This window comes from Pristis pectinata, chromosome 24 (genome assembly GCF_009764475.1).
Source record: "Pristis pectinata isolate sPriPec2 chromosome 24, sPriPec2.1.pri, whole genome shotgun sequence".
Lineage (NCBI taxonomy): Eukaryota > Metazoa > Chordata > Chondrichthyes > Rhinopristiformes > Pristidae > Pristis > Pristis pectinata.
In genome coordinates this window covers 988,011-1,013,263 of record NC_067428.1, presented here as the reverse complement: position 1 = coordinate 1,013,263, position 25,253 = coordinate 988,011, and the positions used below count along the sequence as shown (strand labels likewise).

At 45.2% G+C, this 25,253-nt stretch overlaps 1 protein-coding gene across 1 annotated transcript in view; it reads left to right on the top strand.

The window, feature by feature from the left end:
* Positions 1-25,253, top strand: part of LOC127582630 (E3 ubiquitin-protein ligase Arkadia-like) — a 100,383-nt gene that overhangs the window by 33,435 nt on the left and 41,695 nt on the right. Inside the window, exons 4-8 of the mRNA XM_052038094.1 lie at positions 778-907; positions 1,140-1,264; positions 9,125-9,328; positions 20,829-21,217; positions 21,824-22,028. Of these exons, the coding sequence (XP_051894054.1) occupies positions 778-907; positions 1,140-1,264; positions 9,125-9,328; positions 20,829-21,217; positions 21,824-22,028 (1,053 nt within the window). The remainder of the gene's footprint in view (positions 1-777; positions 908-1,139; positions 1,265-9,124; positions 9,329-20,828; positions 21,218-21,823; positions 22,029-25,253) is intronic.

Below are 25,253 nucleotides of genomic sequence, written 5' to 3'. Positions count from 1 at the left end.
GGAAGAAGCTGTTCCTGAAACTTTGAGTGTGGGTCTTCAGGCTCCTGTACCTCCTCCCCAATGGTAGTAAAGAGAAGAGGGCATGTCCCAGGTGGTGAGGGTCCTTGATGACAGATGCTGCCTTCTTGAGGCATCACCTCTTGAAGATGTCCTCGGTGGGGAGCGTTGTGCTCATGATGGAGCTGGCTGAGTCTACAACCTGCTGCAGTGTCTTTTGATCCTGCACATTGGAGCCTCCATACCAGGCAGTGATGCAACCAGTCAGAATGCTCCCTGAAAGTGGAGTCACAGGTGGGCAGAGTGAAGAAGGCTTTTGGCGCGCTGGCCTTCGTCAGTCAGGGCATTGAGTACAGGAGTTGGGAGGTTATGTTGCAGTTGTACAAGATGTTGGTGAGGCTGCATTTGGAACATTGTGTTCAGTTTTGGTTACCTTGTAAGAGGGAAGATGCCATTAAGCTGGAAAGAGTGCAGAAAAGATTTATGAGGACTTGAGTGACTGGGTTATAGGGAGAAGTTGAGCAGGCTGGGACTTTATTCCTTGGAGTATAGAAGACTGAAGGGTGATCTTATAGAGGTGTATAAAATCATGAGGACATATGGACAGGTACATGGATTGGAAAGGTTTAGAGGGATATGGGTCAAATACAGGCTAATGGGACTTCCTTTGATGGGCATCTGGTCGGCATGGATGAGTTGGGCCAAAGGGCCTGTTTCAGTGTTGAATGGCTCTGTGACTCTCTGACTCTATAAACTGTATGAAACCTGTTCCCACCACAGACCCAATGGATGAAGATGATGTTTTGGTTGTTGAGCCACTACCTGTGTCCACATTGCCAGTTAGTGAAGAAGTAAACATCACTTCCAGTGACAGTGAGGTGGAGATCATCAATGTTGTAGATGATGAAAGGTAAGGGCATGTACCAGCCTGTTTTTGCCTTCTATTGGTGATACTGTTACTGAGCTAGGCTTCTGTTAACTTCTCGGGGTTCCGCCTGGTAGTTAGTAGTGCGGACTCCTCTCGTACTGTAGATTAGTCACGTGTTGGAGACAGTTTCTCAGTTTTTGTTAGTTTGCTTAATGTGTTAAAATAGTTTTATGGGAAGTGTTGGATCACTCTGTCATTGTTCTAACCCGTACAGACCGTCAGTGTCCGGAGCATGGAGTGGTCGCACCATGAAGAAACTGGCAGCCTCCAGTGTCCAGGCGCCGCCTGGGCACCGAACAACGTCTGCCGAGGTTGTAGACCTTACACTCGATGATAATGGTACGGATTTGATTTTTTTTTAAATTGCTCCCATATCTTTATCATAATGGCTCTTTTCTACCCTTCTTTTAGTCATATGTTGTCCTGCTACAGACAGTTCAGACTACTACTGACCAGTTGTGGAATTCAATATAATCGTACAACAGTGTAGGCATTCTTACCTTCTGTTGATATTTCTTAAGAAACTGTTCATTTAGTAACAAGTCCTTAGGAATCTCTTCCCAGAGAGACAGAGGTTTTGCAGTTGTTTGTGAACTAAGGACTCCATATCTGAAATGTGTTTGTGAGCAGCTTTGATTTCTCTTTCTTTATTGAGAATAAATGATTTTGCATTTATAGCTTATCTTTCACAATCCAGGTCATCTTGGATCACTGTACAGTTCCTGATGTGCGTTTTGTTGTGTAGTTAATTTTGCACGGGTCAATAGGAGAAGTGCAAGCTCCTACAGGTGGTAATGTGGTGGCACTTAGATCAGATGAGGGATAATTATCGGTTTGGACACTGGAGCAAACTAACTGCTGTGGAATGCATCTTGGTTGTTCTCAAGTATTTGGAATTGACCCGTAACATTACTCTGGCACAAATGCCACCATGGAGCTACGTGTGCATGAAGTGTATCGTCGTCGTGGCTATTCCTCGAGGTCGAGGATGATGGTCTTCGTTCCGTTGATCAGAAGTAGCCCACAGAGCTAAGACGCCTGTGGGTGTATTTGTTTAACGTGTACTTGATGTTGCACTACAAAAAGCAGACGATACTTCACAAGTCAACCGACTCTAGTGGCATGGAAACTATGACAATTGGAGCTGATGGATTTGTTGCAGCCTTCACAGTCATTGAGTTTGAAATAACTTCATCCGCCTGTTCCACAGTTGAGGTCTTGGTTGGATTGTTCTTTGTCAGGGACCTCACCATTGACCTTACCGCCATGGGTGACCCTACCAGGAGCATAGCTTCAGACGGCATTGCTCTTGGGATCTCAGGACCACACAAGCTTCTCCACCACGACAAGGTGACAATCCACAGAGAAGATGAAGTGCATATTAGTTTTGTGATTAGCTGGACTTTGCATTTTTACCCACTGGGCTGTTTGTTTCTGTTCTGGCTGCAGTACGTGCATGTTGTGGATCTGATAGAAAACACGGCTGTTCCAAAATGTTCCTCTGACTTGGCCACAGGAATTTGACAGGATCAGTTTTTGAAAAACAATTCTATTTGATTCTTCAATTTTTCTTAAATGTTTTCATTTTTCCAGATTGTGGGGCAACGCCAGGTTTTATTGGCATCACTAATTGGCCTTGAGGAGCTGGCAGTGAGCTGTGCTCTTGAACTGCTTCAGTCCTGCTGATGAAGCTGCTTCATCAATAGCAAGTCTTTTTCCCAGGTCAGGACTTGGAGGGAAACCTGCAGGAGTTGGCGTTGCCATACACCGCCTGCCCTTGTCGGTGTTACAGGTTGTGGGTTTGGGAGATGCTGTTGGAGTTGCTGAGATGAGTAATTGCGCTGCATTTCATAGATGATGAACACTGTAGCCATTGTGTGCTGATGATGGATGAATGGTTCGGGTGGTGGATGGGGTGCAAATCAAGCAGACTGCTCCGACTGAGCTATTTGAGAGGTGGAGCTGCATCCATTGGGGCAAGTAAAGAGTATTCCATCACACCCCTGATTTGCGTCTCATGATCAAAAGGCTTTGTTTGTCAGTTGGTGAGTTACCTGCCACAGAATACTCAGAATTTGTGACTCATCCAGTTGAGTTTCTGGTTGATGGTGACTTGCAGGGTGGTGTTGGGGGTCTTATCAATGGTAATGTTATTGAATGCCAAGGCTAGAGGATTAAACCCTTCTGTCAGCAAGGTTGCCTGGTACTTTTGTGGCACAATTCTCAGATTATGTCTGGATGTTGTCCAGGTCTTGCTCCTTTATTTGCTGAGTTGGGAATGGAATTGAAAATTGTGCTGTCAGCAGTGAACATCCCCATGTCTGAAAGATCATTGAAGTGCTAGTGAGGATAGAAATAGGATAGGACAGATGAGTGTGTGGCCAAGAGCTGGTGCAGGGGCAGAGTGAGCTGAACAAGAAGGATGGATTACACATAAATGGGATGGGGAGCAATATCCTTGCAGGAAGGTTTGCTCCTGATATTCGGGAGGGGTTTGAACTAAATTGGCCAGGGATGGCAAGCATGGTGGCACTGTGGCAGGTGGGGTGACTGACTAAATTAATCAAGCAAGTCCAGTGGACAGCAGACAGGTTGGAGTCAGAGTTATATAATATGGAAACAGGCCCTTTGGCCCAACTGATCCATGCTGACCAAGATACCCATCCAAGCTCATCCTATTTGCTCATGTTTGGCCCATTTCCCTCTGAACCTTTTCCTATCCATGTACCTGTCCAACTATCTTCTAAATGTTATTATTCCTGCTTCAACCATTTCCTCTGGCAGCCTGTTCCGTATACCCGCCATCATCTGTGTGAAGAAGTTACCCCACAGGTCCCTTTTTAAATCTTTTCCCCCTCAAACCTATGCCCTTTAGTTTTTGATTCCCTTTCCCCGGGGAAAAGGAGTGTGTGCATTCACCCTATCTATGCCCTCATGATTTTACACACCTCTATAAGATCACCTCAGTCTCATACGCTCCATGGAATAAAGTCAGCACCTGTCCAACCTCTCCCTATAACTCAGGCCCTCAAGCCCTGGCAACATTCTTGTAAATCTTTTCTGCACTTAATGACGTCTTTCCTATAATAGGGTAACCAAAACTGTACGCAATGCTCCAGGTGCAACCTCACCAATGTCTTGTACAATTGCAGCATTGCATCCCAAATCTTATATCGATGAAGACCAGTGTGCTGAATGGCTTCTTCACCACCCTGTCTACCTGTGACGCAGCTTTCAGGGAATTATCTACTTGTACTTCTAGGTCCCTCTGCTCTACAACACTCCCCAGGGCCCTACCAGTCACTGTACAAGTCCTACCCTGGTTTGACTTCCCAAAATGCAACATCTCACTTATCTAGATTGAATGCTATTTGCCTCAGCCCACTTCTCCAGTTGATCAAGCTCCCCCTTGTAATTTTTGATAACCTTTTGTCTATGATACCACCTATTATTGTATCATCCGCAAACTTGCTAACTATGCCTTGTAGATTCACATCCAAATTGTTTATCGAAATGATGAACAGCAATAGGTCCAGCACCGAGCCCTGGGGAACACCACTAGTCACAGGCTTCCAGTCTGGAGAAAAACCTTCTAGCATCACCCTCTGCTTCCTATTATCAAACTGATTATGTATCCATTTAACTTGCTCTTCCTGGATCCCATGCAATCGAACTTTCCAGACTAGCCTTGCATAGAGTCATAGAGCAATACAACACGGATACAACAAAGCCATGCTGACACTCTCATATCCATCCCTGCCTTTCTCTGAAGATTGATCCTGGAAGTTTTTTTCCAATAACTTTCCTACTAACTTCCAAAAACTTAAGACTCACTGGCTTGTAATTACCTAGTTTATCCTGCTACCCTTGGTCTTTTGGCCCAACTAGTCCATGCCAACCAAGATAGCCTATCCAAGCTAGTCCCATTTGCCAGCATTTGGTCTTCTAAACCTTTCCAATCCATGTATCTGTCCAACTGTCTTTTAAAAGTTATTGTACCTGCCTTGATCACTTCCTCTAAGCAGCTCACTCCACATACATAACAACACCCTTTGTGTTTTTGTAAAAAAAAGTTTCCCCTCAAGTTCCTGTTAAATCTTTTCCCAACCCTGGGAAAAATACTGTACATTCACCCTATCTACACCCCTCATGATTTTATACATAAGATCATCTCTCAGTCTTCTACACTCCAAGGAATAAAGGCCAAGTCTGTCCAACCTCTCCCTGTAACTCAGTCCCTCAAGTCCTGGCAACATCCTTATAAATCTCTTCTGCACTTTTTCTAGTTTAATAACACCTTTCCTGTAGCAGGGTGATCAAAACTGAGCAAAATACTCCAAGTGAGGCCTCACCAGCGTCCTGTACAACTGCACCATGACCTCCCAACTTTTATACTCAATAGCCTGACTTGCGCAGACCAGCATGTCAAAAGCTGCTTTCACCACCCTGTCTACCCGAGACTCCACTTTCAGGGAACCTTGTACTCCAAGGCCCCTCTGTTCTACAACACTCTCCAGGGTTCTACCGTTCACTGTGAAAGTCCTACCTTGATTTAACTTTCCAAAGTGCAACACCTTACACTTATCTGAATTAAGCTCCATTTGTCATTCCTCGGCCCACTTACTCAGCTAATCAAGATCCCTCTAATTTTTGATAACCTTCATTGACCACGATACCACCAATTTTAGTGTCATCTGCAAGCTTATTAGCCATGCCTTGGACATTATTCAAATCGTTGATATAAGTACGAGAGGACATGGCTTTAGGGTGAAAGGGGAAAGGTTTATGGGGAACATTAGAGGGAACTTCTTGACTCAGTGGTGGGAGTGTGGAATGGGTTGCCATCTGATGTGGTAAATGCGGGCTCGCTCCTAACTTTTAAGAGTAAATTGGATAGATACATGGACAAGAGAGGTCTGGAGGGGTATGGGCTGGGGGCAGGTAAATGGGACTAGTAGAATAATGTTTTGGCCCAGACTAGAATGGCCAAATGGACTGTTTTCTGTGCTGTAGTTTTCTATGGTTCTAAGTGACAAACAGCAATGGGCCCAGCACCGACCTCTGAGGTACACCACTAGTCATGGGCCTCCAGTCCGAGAAACACCCTTCCACCATCACCCTCTGCTTTCTACCATCAACCCAATTGTGTACCCAATTAGCCAGCTCTGCCTGGATTCCATGCGATCCAACCTTCCACAGCAGCCTAACGAAGGCCTTACTGAAGTCCACATAAGCCTTGTCTACTGCCCTGCACTCATCGACTAGGTCACCATCGAAAAAACTCAATCAAGTTCTTTGTTCTTTACCCTTCTTCAATAAAGAAACCACATTTTCTGTCCTCTAGTCTTCTGGCACTTCACCAGTGGCTAATGAAGATTGAAGAATCTGTGTCAGGGGGCCAGCTTTCTCCACCATTGCCCACCACAGCAGTCTGGGATATATCTCATGAGGCTCTAGGGATTTGTCCACCTTTATGTCCTCTAAGACATCTGATACCACTTTTTTTTAAATACAATATGCTCTAAAATTTCATCAGCTCCCTTCCCAGAATGTCCAGCTTCCATCTCTTTCTCCTTGCCGAGTAAGGAAAAGTGTTCATTTAAGAACTCATCCACTTACTGCAGCACCACATACATAGTGCCCCTTAGATCCCACTCCCCGGGTAATTCCTTGCTCCTCGTGTCCTTATAAAATGCCTTGGCATTTTCTTTAATCATATCTGCCAGTGATATTTCATGGCCCCTCCTTGGCCTCCTAATTTCTTTAAGTACTCCCCTATATTCTCTACTCCTTGAAGGACCTTCCCCATTTTCAGTACTCTATACATTCCATATGCTTTCTTTTTTGTTTTATCAAACTCTCAATGTACCTTGACAGCCAGGGTTCCTTGGACTTGCCGTTCTTGCCTTTCACCCTTATGGGAGCATGTTGGCCCTCAACTCACTTTCACTTTTCAAAGACTCCCATTCGTTTGATGTAGATTTATCCACAAGCAGTCGTTCCTCATCTACATTTGTCAGATCCTGACTCTCAATGTTCAAATTGGCTTCCCCCAGTTCAGAATCTTAATATCCGAATCATCCTTATCCTTATCCTTTTCCATAATTACCTTGAAATTTACTGAGTTATGGTCATGATCTCTAAAATGCTTGCCCACTGACACTTTAACCACTTGCCTGACAATGGCTTGTTAAGGATTTCCTTTTTAGCTTAGACTGTATGACGGGTTCAGCTTTGATACTGGGCTGCACAGCAGCTTGGGATCGGAATTTCAGTCAATTTTTGGTTCACCGTGGGTGATGCGTTCTTGCTGCAGGCACCTGCCCACAGCTCTCACTTTCTAGGCCCTGCCATTGTTGAAGATGGGGGTGTTCTTGGAGCCACTTCCTCCTCCTGGTTGCTATTCAGTCGCTTATCCTTCACAACCTGATGTGGCAAGACTGTTGTATTTTGATCTGATCCATTGGTTGCAAAATCACTTGGCTCTGTCAGCTTTTGCTGTTTTGCATGCATGTAGTCCTGTGCTGCACCTTCACCAGAATGGCCCTCTATCTTTAGATATGCCTGCTACTGCTCCTGAGTGCTTTCTGGGTGATCCTCTGACTTGATGGTATTGGTCGTGTGAGGGATCTTCTGTGCCATGAGGTTACGCGTTGTGGTGAAGTACATTATTTCTTATCAGTTTTGTGCTGCCACCTCGGTTCAGAGCTGATCCCAATTTACATGGTGGTAGTGCCACAACACAGTAAGGAATGTCCTCGGTGTGAAGGTGAGATTCTCTCTCTCTTTATTGTAGTGAGCTCTGTCATGGGCACAGATTGCTGAGGACGCGGTCAAGTTGGTTTACCCTCGTGTTCACGTGTGACCTGCCTGTGGTCCAGACTGGGCCCTTCAGTATTTAAGCAGCTCAGTCCTGGCTGGTGGTACCAACAGTCTTGGTGAAGAACACTGAAGTCCCCACCCTGAGAACATTCTGTGCCTTGGTACTTTCAGCGTTTCTTCCAAGCATTGTTTAACATGGAGGATTCATCAGCTGAGAGAGGATATTGGCAGTAATCAGGAGGAAGTTTCCTTGCATATGTTTGACCTGATGACATGAGACTGTAGTGGTCTGGAGTCGGCATTGAGGACTTGGATCAATGCATATCAAGGTTTGGCACCATCTGGTAGGTCTGTCCTCCAGTGGGATTTAACGTTTGCAGGGAGCATGCTGACCTGTTGGGTGTGAAATCTGAGGACAACTACATCAGGATATTCATTGACTGGCCTGTGGACTGCTTTCCCTATTTAGGCATCAGTCCCCAGATAATTGGTATTGGTTTATTATTGTCACTTGTACCAAGGTACAGCGAAAAACTTCTCTTGCATACCGTTCATACAGATCAATTCGCTGCACAGTGCATTGAGGTAGTACGAGGTAAAACTATGCTGAATGCAGAATAAAGTGTCACAGCTACAGAGAAAATGCAGTGCAGGTAGACAATAAGGTGCAAGGTCAGGAGACCATCTTATTGTACTAGGGAACTGTTCAATAGTCTTAGAACAACGGGATGGAAGCTGTCCTTGAGGCTGGTGGTACATACTTTCAGGCTTTTGTATCTTCTGCCTTTTTTGTGAGAAAGACTTTGTAAGATTTGATTGGGCCCAGAATGATTTTGCCCAAGTGGTCCATACAATTTTATTTTGTTCCCTCCTTTAAAGTGGTGGTTATTGTACATTTCAGTGGCTTGACTAGACCAGTGAGGATGACACATTTTCTCCCTTTGGATGACATTTGTGCACCTTCATGTTGAACAACACTTGGAAGAAGCAGTGAATGTTACAAGGGCACAGAATGTACTTTTTTTGTGATGATTTGATAGTTTTGTGGTCTTCACTCCTCAATCTGTTTAAATTCCAGGTTACTAACTGGATTTAAGTTTATGCCTCTGGCTTATTGATTCAGTAATGTGACCTCTGTGCTGCCACTGTTTGCAGTTTCCACAGTTTAATGTTGGTGGAGCAATGCTTTCCTCAGCAACAAACCTCATGCAAGTGGCCTGGGTGAACCTGTGGTCATTCTTAGCAGGGCAGTGTAGTTTATTTCCTTGTTGATTAGAAGGTATTAATAATTCATTTCTAAGAATATGATTTGTGATAGGTGATCAGATGTTCTGTGTGCTGCTTCACCCATCCCTTTGTCTCTGATTTTTGTGGCAGATCCGCTGACTGTACAGGGTGATCACCCTCTTGATGACTCCCTCAGTAGTCCTGAAATTGTACAGCCGGGTTTGCCTGTTGGTTCACCATCGGGAATATCATTGCCAGTCAACGTCAGTGCAACAAACGTACTGTCTGCATCGTTCAGTACCACAGCTGCTTGTACGTCCACCATCAGCTCGGCAACTTCCCACAGGACATTGGGTAGTGTATAGTCTTTCTACCTGTATCTTTGTTTCCGATCCTGTGCCATCACCATACATAATGTTCTTCTAGTCCTGGTAATGTAGCCTATAGAATTGTTACTGCACAGAGGTGCCCATCAAATTCAGTCAATATCCTTCTCCTCCTCTCCCACTCCTCTGCCCTCATTATTCAAATAATATGCCCCACACAGTGAATTCGAGTGTTAACTGCTCTGCAACTTTTTAAAAAAAAACGCAAATTCCTTATCCTTTTTGCATCTTTTGTCCAAAATGTCTGATCCTGGTCTTCAAACTCCATTTGTGCCATCCACAAATTTGGAAATGCTATTCTGCAGATTTGGAAAAGTTACCCTGAGCACTCATGTCATTAACGTGTATCAAAAATCATCAGTTCCATCACCGGCCTTCAGGGGTCTTCATCAGCTACCGTCGTCAAGTCTGGAAAAACTAATGTATGATCAGCCTCCTCCTGACTGCTTCACCATCTCATCAGGAGTTGTCTGATCAGACTGTAAGCTCAACACTACCTTCCTGTCTAACTTTTCACCCCTTGACTCATGTCCTTCTCTATGCTTAGAATATTCAAAGATTTTGTCCTATAAACCTGGATTTGCCTCTTGATTGGATGTCTGTCTATCTCAGCCTTAAGTATGTACAAGGACTCTGCTTCAGGGAAAAGTGTTCCAAAGACTCTCATCCTTGAGGGGAAATTCTTCTTCATCATGGTATTAAATTGGATGCCGCCTTATTCTGGGAGCATGCCCTCGTGTTTGGACTCTGATGAGAGGAAACATTCTCTCAGTATAAAATAAAACAGAAAATCCTTGAAGCTGTCTGGTCAGGCAGCATCTGTGGAAAGAGAACAGAACAGGTCTGAGACCCTTTGTTAGAACTGAAAAAGAGAAAACACATTAGCTTTCACCTGCAGAGGAGATGGGGGAGGGAAGGATAGGACAAACATGAATATTTTTTATAAGGTGACACCAAGTGTCGGAGAATTTAATATTGATTGTGGAAGGTGTTGCTGCTCTTGCTTGCATTGGGGCGAGTTGTAACAATGCAGGGTGCCACAGAGTGACCGGCAGTGGGATGGAGAATTAAAGTGGCAGCAACTGGAAGCTCAGGACTCACCCAGTCTGCACTTGGTTTCTCCAGTGTGGAGGAGACCACATTGTACAGACGTCTTTGAAATTTATTCCTTCTTGAACTGCAGCTTCCCCCGTACCACAGAATACAGGCCCTTGACTGCATCTCATCCAACTTCTGCACCTCTCCCTTTCAGCCTGTTTAACGAATCTCTCCCTTCACTACTCCCTAGTCTGCTCTTCCATCTCTCCCTTGTGGTACTTTCCCCTGCAACCACAGGGTCCCTTGGCAAATTCCTTCTGGAAGCCTAAGTACAAAACACCTGCTGGTTTCCCTCTCTGCACCTTGGTTGATACTTGCTCAAGAAACGAATAGATTTGTTAGGCATGATTTCCCCTTCATGTAGCCATGAATATGCAGGCAATGGAAGGATGTGGGCCATGTGAAGCCTGAACAGAATTAGTCTGTGTTTGTAGACACGTGGGCCAAAGGGTCTGTTCCCGGACTGTTCTGTGTTCTATGAGCCGTGCTGACTCTACGTAATTGATGAGTGAAAAGAGCAATGCAATAATGGGAGAGTTTATTCTTCATGTCGATTGGGTTAATCACATCGGAAAGGGTAACTGTAGGAACGAGTTCACCGGAGAGCATTTGAGATGGTTTCCGGGAGCAGTACATCATAGAGGTGACCAAGGAATTGGGTATCATGGATCCGCTGAGCTTACAGTTTTCCAAACATGCTGCAATTACTTCCTTAATTGATTTTGACATTTATCCAACAATAGATGTTTGGCAAACTGGTCCACCGAGTCCCCACCGTGAGCTACCATTTACACTAATCCGACATTAATCCCATTTTTTTTATTCTCCCCACATTCTTGTCAACTCCCCCAGATTCTTCCATTCACCTACTCTCCAGGGACAACTTACAGTAGTCAATAATGCTCTAACTCGCACATCTTTGAGATGTGGGAAGAAGCCAGAGCGTCTGGGGGAAACCTTTGTGGTCACAGGGAGAACGTAGAAACTCCATGCAGATAGCACCCGAGGTCAGAATTGAACACAGGTTTCTGGAGCTGGTGTGGCAGTGGCTTTATCAGCTGCACTGTTATGGTGCTGTTCCAGCTTTTCTCCTCCCTGTTTTTGAGTCAAGGTGTTACATCAGAAGTTTTCCACTCTTCTGACCCTTCTCCAGAATTTGAAGATTTTTTTAAGATTAGAACCAATGTATCCCCATCATAGAAACAAACCCATCCTTACAGGCCACCTTGTCCATGCCGGATGTGGAGGCTTTGGAGAGGGTGTAGGAGAGGTTTACCATAATGCTGTTGGGGTAGAGGGCATGCAATATATGAATAGGTTGGACAAACTTGGGTTGTTTTCTCTGGAGTGGCAGAGGCTGAGGGCAACTTTATAAGGTTATGATCAGCATAGACAGCTGATATCTTTTACCCAGGGTCGAAGTATCTAATACTAGAGGGCATGGGTTTAAGTTGCGAGGGGGTAAGTTCAAATGATGCGTGGGGCAAGTTTTTTTCTTTAAACAGAGTTGTGTGTGCCTGGAATGCACTTCAGAAGCTCTTAGACAGGCACGTGGATGTTCAGGGAATAGAGGGATATGGACATTGTGAGGGCAGAAGAGATTATTTTAGTTAGGCGTTTAATTAGTTCAGCACAACATTGTGGGCTGAAGGGCTTGTTCCTGTGCTATACTGTTCTAGGTTCTAACTTGATACTGTACGAAAGAATCAGTCCAAGCCCACGACCTCTGGCCACAAGGCACACCCAGCATACATCAATACTGTGACAAGAGATTCTGCAGATGCTGAGATTTCTTAAATTTCCTCCCTACCTGTACTCCTACATCCCTTATACTGCTCAAGGGACTTGCTTAATCCCAGCTCCCCATACCTGATATATATGTCCTTTTTCTTGACCAGAGCCTCAATGTCCCTCATCAGCCAGGGTTCCCTACTCCTACCAGCCTTGCCCTTCACTCTAACAGGAACATGCAGACCTTAAATTTTCACCATCTCACCTTTAAAAGCCTCCCACTTGCCTGTAGTCCCTTTGCCCTCAAGAAGCCTACTCCAATCAACCTTTTGCAGGCTCTTGTCTCATACTGTCAAAATTCACCTTGCCCCAATTTAGAACTTGAACCTGTGGACCAGATCTGTACCTTCCCATAACTATTTAAAAGCTATTAGAACTATGGTCACTGGTCCCACTGTCACCTCAGTCACCTGCCCCACCTTATTACCCAAGAGTAGGTCAAGTTTTTCCCTCTCCCTCGTAGGGCCCTCTATATATTGCCCAAGGGAACTTCTCTGAATGCACTTAAACAAGTTCCTCCCCATCTAAGCCCTTAACAGTACGGCAGTTCCAGTCTATGTTAGGAAAGTTAAAATCCTCTACTATGACAACCCTATTATTCTGACAACTCTCCCCAATATCCCTGCATATTTGTTCTTCTAATTTCTGTTGATTATTTGGGGACCTATAGTACAATCCCAACAATGGGATCATCCCCTTTTATTTCTCAGCTCCACCCATGAAACCTCACTGGATGATCCTTCAGTAATTACATCTCTGCCTACTGCTGTGACATTCCCCTTAATCAAAAATGTAACTCCCCTCCCCTCTTTCCTCCAGCTCTATCCTGCCTAAAGCACCTGTACCCTGGAACATTAAGCTGCCAGTCCTGTCCCTGCCTTAGCCATGTTTCCGTAATAGCGATGATATCCCAGTCCCATGTGACTCGCCAAGCCCCAAGTTCATCAGCCTTGCCTGTCAGACCTCCTGCATGGAAATAAATGCAATTTAATCCAATGGGCTTTCCTTGTGCCTGGCCATTCTCCTGCCTGTCGTGTCTGTTCAACCTGCTGTCGCTGATTTCTGCATCACTTTCCAGCTTCTCATTTGTCTCCCTGCTCCTTGGGATCCCACCCACTTGCCAAATTAGTAACACTATCAAATTTGCCTGCCAGGATATTGTTTCCCCTCCAATTCCAGTGTAATCTGTCCCTCTTGTACAGGTCAGCTTTACCCCAGAAGAAATCCCAATGGTCACTGATCCCTAAGTGCTCCCCCACTGACATATCAACCTTATTTCCTGATACGAGATACAGTGTAGTCCCTTCTACGTCAGTGTCGGGCCATCTACATGTTGCTTCGAGTTCAAGTTACTTTATTGTCATTCACCCTATGCTATAAAAACACACGGAGGAACGAAATGTTGTTTCCTCCAGACTCTCACTACATAAAACAAAAGACATACAAAAAAAACTATGCAAGTACAAATAGTGCGAAAAATGGTATATACAGAATACAATTTAGTGCTGGGTTAGTGCCAAACCGAGTTAGGTGAAGAAAATACAGAACTCTGTGTTACACTAATTGTATAAACATGTTCAGCAGCAGCCCAAGTTCTTATATGCCATTGTGCAAACCAGAACTTTTGACGTGGCATTTGTCTGAAACTGTCTGCAGGGTATTCAGGAGCCTGACAGCCTGGGGGAAAAAACTGTTGTACAGTCTAGTAGTTCTGGTCCGGATGCTCTGGTACGGCTTGCCAGATGGCAGTGAGACAAATAGGTTCTGAGAGGGATGAGAAGGGTCATCTATGATTCTGCAGACCTTTCGTGTGCATAGTGTGCTGTAGATGTCCAGGATGGAGGGAAGAGGTACTCCAATGATCTTTCCAGCTGTACTCGCAATTCTCTGCAAAGACTTACAGTCAGAGATGTTATAGTTACCGTACCAGGCAGAGATGCACTCTCACTGGTACCCCTGTAGAATGTGGTGAGGGTGGGCGAGGGCAGGTTTGCTCTCTTCAGCCGCCGTAAAAAGTGGAGACACTGCTGTGCCTTCTTGGCGAGGGAAAAGATGTTAGTTGATCAGGACGGGTCGTCTGCTATATGTATTCCCAAGAACTTATAACAGCTGACTCTCTGTACAATGATGACATTGATGCACAGGGGTAAGTGGTCAGCCTGAGCCTTTCTAAAATCCACAATCATGTCTCTTGTTTTGTCCATGTTAAAGGAGAGATTGTTGACTGAGCACCAATCCGCCAGCCTTGCCGCCACCTCTCTGTGAGCTGTTTCATCATTCCTGCTGATGAGGCCCACCACTGTTGTATCACCAGCAAACTTGATGATATGGTTGGAGCTTGAGTTGGCAGAACAGTCATGGGTCAGCAGTGTGAACAGCAGTGGACTGAGCACACAGCCCTGGGGGGCTCCAGTGCTCAGCCTGGTGATTTTTGAGATGGCTTTTCCAATGCGAACTGACTGTGGCCTTTTAGAGAGGAAGTCCAGAATCCAATTGCAGGTGGAGGTGCGAAGGCCCAGTAGGTGCAGCTTCCTTATGGGGTTGTGTGGGATGATAGTGTTAAAGGCAGAACTGAAGTCTGTGAAGAGCATCCTAACATAAGTGTCCTTATCTGGGTGAGACAGGGCCAGGTGGAGGGCAAAGGACACTGCATCTTCGGTTGACTGATTGGGGCGGCATGCAAACTGAAGGGGGTCTGGTGAGGGAGGGAGAATGGATTTGACGTGTTGCAGGACTAACCTCCCGAAGCACTTCGTGATTGGTGTCAGTGCCATGGGGCGGTAGTCATTTAGACAGGTTACAGGCGTCTTTTTAGGCACTGGTATAATGGTGGTAGATTTGAAACATACGGGGACAACTGCTTGGCTCAAAGAGACGTTAAAGATGTCGGTGAATACATCTGCCAGCTGGTTGCGCAGTCCCTGAGCACACAGCCAGGTACGTTATCAGGTCCCGCTGATTTCCGAGGGTCAACCCTGGATAATATCTTCCTCACACTAGCTGAGGACAGACAAAGTACCTGGTCATTGAGCGGTGGAGGTGTCTTGCTCACAGGTTCGTTGTTAAGTGCATCAAACCGAGCACAGAAGTTGTTCATTGCATCTTGGGGGGGGGGGGGGGGGGGGCGTCAATATTGCAAGTGCGAGGTGGGGGCTTGTAGTCCGTGATGGCCTGGATGCCCTGCCACAGACCTCTTGTGTCCTTGGTATCAGAGAAGTAGCCCTGGATCTTCTGGGCATAAATCCTCTGCCTCTCTGATGCCGCGGGACAGGTTGACCCTCACTGTCCTGAGGGCTGCCACATCACCTGACCTGAAGGCAGCGTCTCGAGTTTTCAGCAGTTGATGTATCTCCGCTGTCAGCCATGGCTTCTGGTTGCTGTGTGTGGTGATGGTTTTGGTGACAGTGACATCGTCAGTGCACTTGTTGATGTAGTCAGTCACCGCAGCTGCATACTCATCCAGATTTATGGTATGGTCACAGGTGGCTGCTTCTCTAAACACACTCCAGTCCGTGTTTTCGAAGTCGTTCTGTAAGGCTGACATTGCATTTACAGGCCACGTTCTTATCTGCTTCCGAAACGGTTTGTAGCGTCTGGGGAGTAGTTTGTATGTTGGGATCAGCATAACAGAGACGTGGTCTGAGTAGCCAAGGTGGGGGCGGTGGACAACTCTGTGTTCATTCTTGACATTTGTGACTACCAGGTCCAATGTATTCTCTCCCTGGGTTGCAAAGTTGACATGTTGGAAAAATTTTGGAAGCACCGATTTCAAGTTAGCATGGTTAAAATCCCCAGCGACAATGAAACAGCCGTCGGGGTGAGCCGTTTGAAGTTCGCTTATCGCTCCATGAAGTTCACACAGTGCTTCCCTGGCATTAGCACCTGGGGGGGGGGGTGGATGTACACAGCCACAGTAACAATGGCTGTGAACTTCCTCGGCAGATAGTATGGCCGACATTTAACTATGGCGAACTCCACTAGCGGCAGACAGTGCTTCGAGACCAGCACAGCATTATTGCACCATTCGTTGTTTATATAAACACAAACCACCTCTGTGGGTCTTGCCGGACACTGATGCTACCCTGTCTGCTTGGAAGGAGGTCAGCCCATCCAGTTGAATAGCAGTGTCAGGAATGTTGTTATTGAGCCACGTTTCTGTAAAGATAAAACTGCAACAGTTTTTCATCTCCCGGTGGACTGCCCTTCGTAGTCGAATGCAGTCCAACTTATTTTCCAGGGAGCGAACATTGACAAGCAGCATCGACGGGAGCACTGGTCTGACAGGGCGAGCCTTTAGCCTAGAATAGATTCTGCTCCGCTTACCCTGCTTCTGTTTCCTCTCAAACCACCTACAGCATCTCCTCACTGGAGCAGCCGAGGAGAGTGGCACGTTGGTGGGGTCAGGCTCAGGTCCGCACAACAAGCTGAGGTTGCTCAACTGTCGGTATCCTGGCAGAGTAATGTTTTGCTGCCGATGTTCAACAGTGTGTGTCGGTTGTATGAGCAATTCTATACTTTACAAGTGATCTCTTGTAGTTTATCGTCGTTGAAAAGATCAGGAATGACACTAACATTTAAACAATTGTGTGGGTCGGATGGATACGCAGCTGTATCTAAGTGCGCTGCTATTCAGTAAAAGCTTAACTGAAAACTTCTGAGAAATTCTGCCCCATCTAATCTTTCAGCATTGTGACAATCCCAGTCAATATTAGGGAAGTTAAAGCTGCCTACTGTTACAACCCTATTATTCCTACAGCTATATGATATCTCCTTGCATATTTGCTCCTCTAGTTCCCGTTGACTACTGGGGGACCTATAGTACAGTCCCATCAAATATATCACCCCCTTCTTATTCCTAAATTCTGCCCATTATAGCCCCAGTAATTTCCTCTAAGTACTGCCATGGTGTTCTCCACAATCAAAAGCATCTCCCTCTCCTCTTATCTTCACCTCTATCATGCCTGTAGTATCTGTACCCCAGAACACTGAGCTGCCAGTCCTGCCCCTCCTTCAACCATGTTTCTGTAATAACTATAGTATCCCAGTCCCATGTGCTGAGCTCTATGCCTCGCCTGTGTCTTCTTGCATCAAAATAAATGCAGTTTAGCTGAGCAAACCTTCCTCACTCCCTCTCCTGCCCACTGCACTTGCTTCTTTTAACTTCAACAACTTTTTCATCTACCATACTACAGTTTTGGGACCCATCCCCCTCCCAGACAGGTAGCTACCAGCAAATCACCCTGCCGGGATATCGGGCTGCCTCGTGTTCAGTTCGCCTGTCTGTCCCTTGAACTGTAGAATCTTACAGTAAGGTGGATAAATCACCAGGGCCTGACCGAGTGCATCCTCGGACCTTGTGGGAAGCTAGGGAAGAAATTGCAGAGGGCCTTGCAGAGATATTTGCTTCATCTCTAGCCACAGGTGAAGTTCTGGAAGGCTGGAGGGTGGGTAGTGTTGTACCGTTATTTATGAAGGGCAGCAAAGACAAGCCAGGGAACTACAGGCTGGTGAGCCTGACATCAGTGGTGGGGAAGTTACTGGAGGGGATTTTGAGAGACAGGATCTGTCAACATTTGGATAGTCAGCGTGGCTTTGCGTGTAGGAAATTGTGTCTGACAAATCTCTTGGAGATTTTCCGCAGAGGTAACCAAAAGGAAAGATGAGGGTAGGGCTCTGGTTGTTGTCTGTAAAGACTTTAACAAGGCCTTTGCATGATAGGCTGGTCTGGGAGGTTAGATCGCAGGTAGAGATAACTAATTGGATTCATAATTGTCATGATAGTAAGAAGCAGAGGGTGATGGTTGAGGGTTGCTTCTCAGACTGGAGGCCGGTGACTAGTGGTGTGCCTCGGGCGTCGGTGTTGGGACCTTTGTTGTTTGTTATTTAAATGAATGATTTGGATGTGAATGTTAGCAAGTTTGCAGATGATACTAAAATAGGTGGTATCGTAGACAGTGAAGGTGTTTTTCAAAAATTAGAGGGATCTTGATCAGCTAGGTACGTGAGCTGAGGATTGGCAAATGGTTTTCATTTTGGATAAGTGTGAGGTGTTACCTTTTGGAAAGTCAAACCAGGGTAGGGCCCTGGGGGGCGTTGTGGAACAGTGAATGTTCGCAGTGAATGGAAGGGCTCTGAGGAGTGTCTTGGAACAGTGGGACCTAGGAGTACGAATATGTGGTTCACTGAGAGTGGTGTCACAGGTAGACAGGGTGGTAAAGAAAGTGTTTGACATGCTGGCCTTCATCAGTCGGAGCACTGAGTATAGGAGCTTGGATATTTTGCAGTTGTATAAGACAGACCCTTTGGCCCAGCTAGTCCATGCTGACCAAGATGTCCACCTAGGTTAGTTCCATTTTCCTGCGTTTAGCCTATAATCCTCTAAACCTTTCATATCCAGTTCTATTGTGTGCGGTTCTGGTCCCCGAGCTACAGGAAGGATGTCATTAAACTTGAAAGGGTGCAGAAAAGATTCACAAGGATGTTGCTGGGACTGTTTCCCTGGAGTGCAGGAGGCTGAAGGGCGACCTTGTAGAGGTTTATAAAATCACAAGCAGCATAGATAAGGTGAATAATCAGATATTTTCCCAGGGTAGGGGAGTCTAAAAGGAGAGGGCATGAGTTCAAGGTGAGAGAGAAAAGGTTTTAAGGGACCTGAGGGGTAGGTTTTTCCACACAGAGGGTGGTGGGTATGTGGAACGAGCTGCCAGAGGAAGAGGTAGAGACAGGTACAGCTGCAATGTCTTAAAAAAAAATCATTGAGTCAGGTACCTCGATAGGAAAGGTTTAGAGGGTATGAGCTAAACCCTTGCTCAGGTAGGAACCTTGGTCAGCGTAGACAAGTTGGACTGAGGGGCCTGTATAACTCTGGTTCTCTTACTTTGGCTCAAGTAATTATCGAAATAAAAAGAACGCAGTATTCCAGCTGTGTCCCTCACTTTATCCCTCACTGTCCCACGCTCTCATTCTCCATTCCAATTGCTATTTAGATACTTGCAGAAGACCCTTTGGATTCCTTCATGTTACCTGCTGTTCTTTTGTTTTTGGTCAATTTTTTAAAATCATTTTTCATTGAAGGTCACTTTATTTAGCCTCGTTCTCACTGAAGCTATCTGCTTGATGTGGATCATACACCTTGCATTTTCTTTCATCGCCTTTGTCATGCAGGGAGCTCTAGCTTTGGTTACATTGGCTCTTGTATCCAAATTATTTCCTTTTTAAAGATCACGCATCTTTCCAGTACACCTTTACCAATTCATGCCCTGGCCAGATCCCTCCTCCCCCTGTTGAAGTTTACATTCCTTGGGGGAGATGGAGAGTCTAGTGGCATGGTGTCAAGACAACAACCTTTCCCTCAACATCAGCAAGGAGGTGCTCATTGACTTAAGGAAGCAGGGTGGAGTTTATACCCCTGTCTGTATGAGGTGGAGATGGTTGAGAGCTTCAAGTTCCCAGGTGCAAGTATCACCAACAATTTGTCCTGGCCCAGCCATGTGGATACTGGTCAAAACAAAAAAGCACACTAGGGCCTCTGCTACTTCAGACAGCTAAGGAAATTTAGCATGTCCTCGATGACTTGCCAACTTTTACAGGTGCACCATAGAAAGCATCCTATCTGGATGTATCACAGCTTGGGATGGCAACTGCTCTGCCCAAAACTGCAAGAAATTGCAGTGAGTTGTGAACACAGCCCAGTCCATCACACAAACCAAACTCCCCTCCATGGACTCAGTTTACATTTCCCGCTGCCTTGGGAAAGCAACTAACGTAGTCAAGGACTCCTTCCACCCTGGTCATTCTCTGTTCTCCAGTCTCCAGTTAGACAGAAGATATAAAAGCCTGAGAGCATGAATCACCAGACTCAGACAGCTCCATCCCACAGTTATCAGACTCTTGAACGGTAAAAGATGAACTCCTGAACTCTTGATCTCCCAACATACCTCGTCATGGCCCTTGCATTTTATTTGTTTACCTGCACTGCACTTTCTCTGTAACGGCAACACTACATTCTGCATTCTGTTTTCTTTTTACTACCTCAGTGTAATGATGTCTGGCGTGATCTGTCTGGATGACACGCAAACCCAAAGCTCTTTTCTGTATCTCAGTACATGTGACAATAATAAATCAATACCAATAGTGTAGGAGTTGTACTTTAGATTTCCCTGTGCCCCTCCATATGAATCTCGCATGTTATGGCTTTGCTGGTGCCAGGTTAAAAAGCATTGCACTGAATCTGGGCTGATTAATGGACTGAGCACTGAGATATTTAGTGCTACCAGCTAAAACTCATGAGGTTGCAGATAAGAATAAGTTATTTAATGGAATTTTCATTTAATAAAAGCGCTATTGAGGAAATGAGGCAGAGGGAACAGATTCATTCTAAGAGAAGTGCTGAGACTTGCCATTTTTGTTGGGGGAAGAAGAGGTTGTGCAGAGTTGTAGATGGTCCTGAAATACTCTTGTAACTTAAGGAAGAGGTTTTGTCCTGAAGTACACATGAAATCTGCGACTTACTGACTGGTTCTCGATAGAGGGAAAGAACCAATCCCCATGAGCAGTATTAATTGCTGGTTCTTTTACAGGAGAGATGCCCATTACCTCAAGCACTACAAGCCTAATATCAACATCCTGTCAACACCAGAGAACATCGAAATATACCGCCTGCTGTACTCAACGGTGTCTCTGCAGATCTACGAGGCTGGTGTCTCATCAGTCCCGCCCTGCCCAATCGTACTTCCAGCAGTATCACATTGGCCAGGGCCAGGTGTACCAAGCACAATGTTCACAGCCTCAGCACTTCCACTCTCACTCCCAATTCCTTAACCAGCAAAGCCACCAGACCTGGGCACACCCTGCCTACCCACAGTTTCCACCACTGGGGTTCCAGCACGTTCAGCAGGGCAGTTCACAGTCTGTGTTCAGCAGTGTCAGCTCACGAGCCGGAGAAACCTCTGCCAGCCAGGAGAATCAGGTAAAAATGCCTCTACCTTGGACAGTAAAAGTGGAGAGACAGTTGTGTGTTGTTTTCTAGAATGAGGCCGTGGTGAATTATATGAGACTTGAGTTGTATCCCAGCTGTCTTATTTTGACCACAGGTTGTGGAAATTTAATTAAAGTGGACCTTCTAATTGTATTTTCTTCAGAAATGTGTTTCTGTGTGAAAGTGAACTGTTTAAGTTATTGGGTAACACATAACTGGAACTTCTGATAAGTATTTCTCCAAAATCATGCTTAAAAAGAGAATCAGTCCCTTGCATGGAGGGAGTTTTGTTGGCAGAGTGTGTTTATAGTTCCTGGCATCACTGAATCTCCCACTTCTGGCTATGATTCAGTGACCCACCAGGACTGAGCTCTGATTTGAAACCTCCTCATGGGTCATCTATTTATGGGGATATGATGTAAACATGCATCTTCTGTTTCTGTATACAAGGGGACGTGAAACCCAAATGGGTGGCCAGAGGGTGATTTGTGACTTACTGTAGTGCACGTTCATCTTGTGATTTCAGAGTTGATGTAAATCTGATAATTTACCTTGTAGAACCTCTGAACTGATTGTTTTCCTTACTGGTAACTTTAGGCTTCTTTATGTGACCTCACTAACACGGCAGAAGATGTTGATGGGGTTGAAGCTGCCCAGAAGAGCAGTGCCCAGGTACCATCTTGGCACGCCCAGCGTTCCCAGGAGATGGAAGTGAATGGAAACCAGCCACCAACTGTTTTGTCACCAATCCTTTGGCATTCTCATGGTTCTCCTCTAAATGAGGGTAATGGCAGCAGCTCTGGTACAGTTCTCCAGCACAGTTCAATCCCCCACCTGTATCGGCAACAGTAACATCCAACCAAGTCACGTTCGCGGGATTCCATTGGGTGCACGTGAATCCCAGAATCACCAAGGCCATGATGGCAAACTACGCTAGCCAATCTGGTCTCCAGTTACTGTCTATAAAGCTTCTTAAGATAGGCTATAAAGCCACTTAATTCTCCACTTTCTTTAATATCCCACCATCTTCCCCAAACCCTATTCGACTCTCAGCTGCACCCTTGTATCGGCCCATCTAAACGACATGCCATCCTGTTCCCAAGCTTCCCCTTGATTACTTTGCTCTTTAAAGTGGGATTGTTAGACTCTGGCAGTGGTCATTACCTGTCATTTGTGAGGCATGAATGTTATTGGTTGCTCAGGTCTGAACTGTGTGTTGGGCCTGAGATACTGCAAAGATGCTTTGGGGCTGTGGTGGTTGGCACTAATAATCACAGCTAGCTTTCAATGGGTATATGTGACTCTCCAGCTAATAGAGAGTATGTCTTAATCCCCATTTAATAAGTTTTACCAGAGTCCCTTGATGGAAAGGATTAAGATGACATCTTGTATCTGGAATTCAGTGCTTCACCATTTCCTATCAGCTGTTTATCGTCCACTGCATCTTTGACTTTTTCCTTTGGGGCTTTTATTTGTCAGTGGAATAATACTTTGCCGAGAATTTTCAAATACTGCTTCATAAAGGTTTCCCTTCCTCATCAACAATCATATGTTTAAATCTGATTTCTCAGTCCTCTGAAGTCAGCTTGACTGTATTCCTATGCAGTTGGCTTTACTTCAGTTTAAGACTGAGTTTTGCACTTTATGTCACTGTTAAACTTTATGAAATTCTATCATGTGATCACTTTTCCCAGGGTTTCCTTTACTACTTGAGAGTTAATTAGCAATCAAGTCACAATCTTAAATTGCCTTTTTCTAAGTTGGTTCTAAAGTGTAGGAAACCTCTCAAATTTAGTCTCGAAACCCGTTCTGCAGATTGCCCTCCTTACACTGATTTATCCACTTTATATGAATATTGATGTCCACTCAGACTTCAGTTCCAGGCCCATGTTATCGCTTTATCCAGTGGTGTACCCTCACTGGTGTCCACTATCTCTTGTTATTTATGCCACACTGACCAAAATCCTGATGTTAGTGCTTGGGTCTCCACAAAAAGCTGTGGGCACTCATTCAGTACATTCAAGTTGAGATGGAGAGATTCTTGTAGAACATGAGAACCAAGGATTCTGGGGGATGTTGTTGGAAAGTGGAAACAAACTGAAAGATTACATCAACTGTGATTTTGGGTTGGGGAGAAGACACAAGGACCTCTATGGCCCACACCCGCTCCTGCTTATGTACTGCATGGAGGTCATAGAAACACCAGTAATGTAGAAGAAAAGTTTGTAAGGAAGTTATTAAAACTGAGTGATTATAGCTTTTGGGAAACATTAAACAAGTTGGAGCTTTTTACTTCAGAAAACCTACCTAATAGAGGTCTTTAAAGTTGTACAATATGGCGAGGGAGAAGTTGGAAAATCCAAAACCAGGAACAAAGTCCAGTGGAAAAAAAAAAGAAATGTATTTACTGAGTGGACAGAATGAGGAACTTGCTGTAATAACGTGTGGTGGACGAAAATAACTTAGTTTTACATAAAAGGAGGCTGGACAAGGTAATATGTGGGAAAGACTGAGGTGGCAGATGAAATGGAAGGAGTGCTGAGGAGGTAGGCCCGTTTCCATGCTTTCAGTCCATCGAGTCTGTGCGGACCCATCAACTGCCCATTTACGTGAATCCTAGTCATTAATCCCACATTTGCATCAGTGCCAACCTGCCTGTGTTTGGGATGTGAGAGGAAACTGAGGCCCCTGGAGGAAATCCATAGTCACATGGACAGTGTCTGAGGTCAGGACTGTACCTGGGTCTCTGGCACTATGAGGTAGCGGCTCGACCAGCTGCACCACTCGTGGGCCATGAATACTGGTGCAGACAATTTCATCTGATAGATTACATTATGTGTGTGTAACAGAAATAGGCTGATGTTGAGAATGGTGGCAAAGTAGGTGAGCTTCCTGCACCTCTACTTCAGAGATCTGGGCTAAACATTTAGTCTAAAATCCCATCACAGCAGCTGAGGAATTAGTTTGGTTCATACAACAAAATAAAACCAATTAATGCTGGCTATGAAACTATTGGAATCTTATACAAACTTTAATTCCTTATATACAAATAAATACAGTATTTAATTCCTTAAATTAAAGTTAAAAAAACTGCAGGTGCTAGAAACCTGAAATAAAACCAGAAATTGCTGGAAAAACTCAGCAGGTTGGGCACCATCTGTGGAACCATTAACTGTTTGTCTCTCCACAAATGCTGTCTGACCTGCTGAGTATTTCCAGCATTTTCTGTTTTTGTTGTTGATTCTGTAATGTCCTTTAGCACTGGACATCTGTGCTGACACGCGATGCCGCACCCATCGCAATGTGGTTCCACACTTTCTATTCTTCTGAAGACCCTCTTCTGTTTTCGGTTCTCCCTACCTGCCTTGTACTTCCTTTTGTTCCCAACTCTTCATATCCAAACTTCCTTGGTATTCTTGCACTCTTGTGGCCACAGTTTGACCCTGAACTCTCACTCTTTCACTGGTAGTATTTCCAGTCTCCTGTTGACAACTGGTAGTGTTGTAGATTTGGGAGGGTATTGACAAAAAAGTCTTGTAGTTGCAGAGTCACAGAGGGAAGTAGCATGGAAGCAGGACCCCCAGCCCATCAAGTCCATGCCAACCATCAACCACCCGTTTACACTAATCCTACATTAATCACTTTTTTTTAATCTCCCCACATTCTCATCAACACTTCCCAGATTCTTTCCCTCATGTAACCAGCAGGAGCACTTTACAGCAGACAGTTAACCCACCCACCCACATGTCTTTGGGATGTGGGAGGATACCAGAGTACCTGGAGGAAACCCACACCTTTGCAGAGTGGTACAAACTCCACACAGACAGCACCAGAAGTCAGGATTGAACCTGGATCCCTGGACCTGTGAGGCAGCAGCATTTCTTGCTGTGCTGCTATAGAAGGAGAACATTATGGCCATTGAGGTTATGCTGGCTGCCAGTCAGTACCATTCCTCCTCTCTCCTCGTAAACCTGTAAATTATTTTCTCTCGGGGCTATCTAAATCATTTTTTAAAAAAACGTTTCCT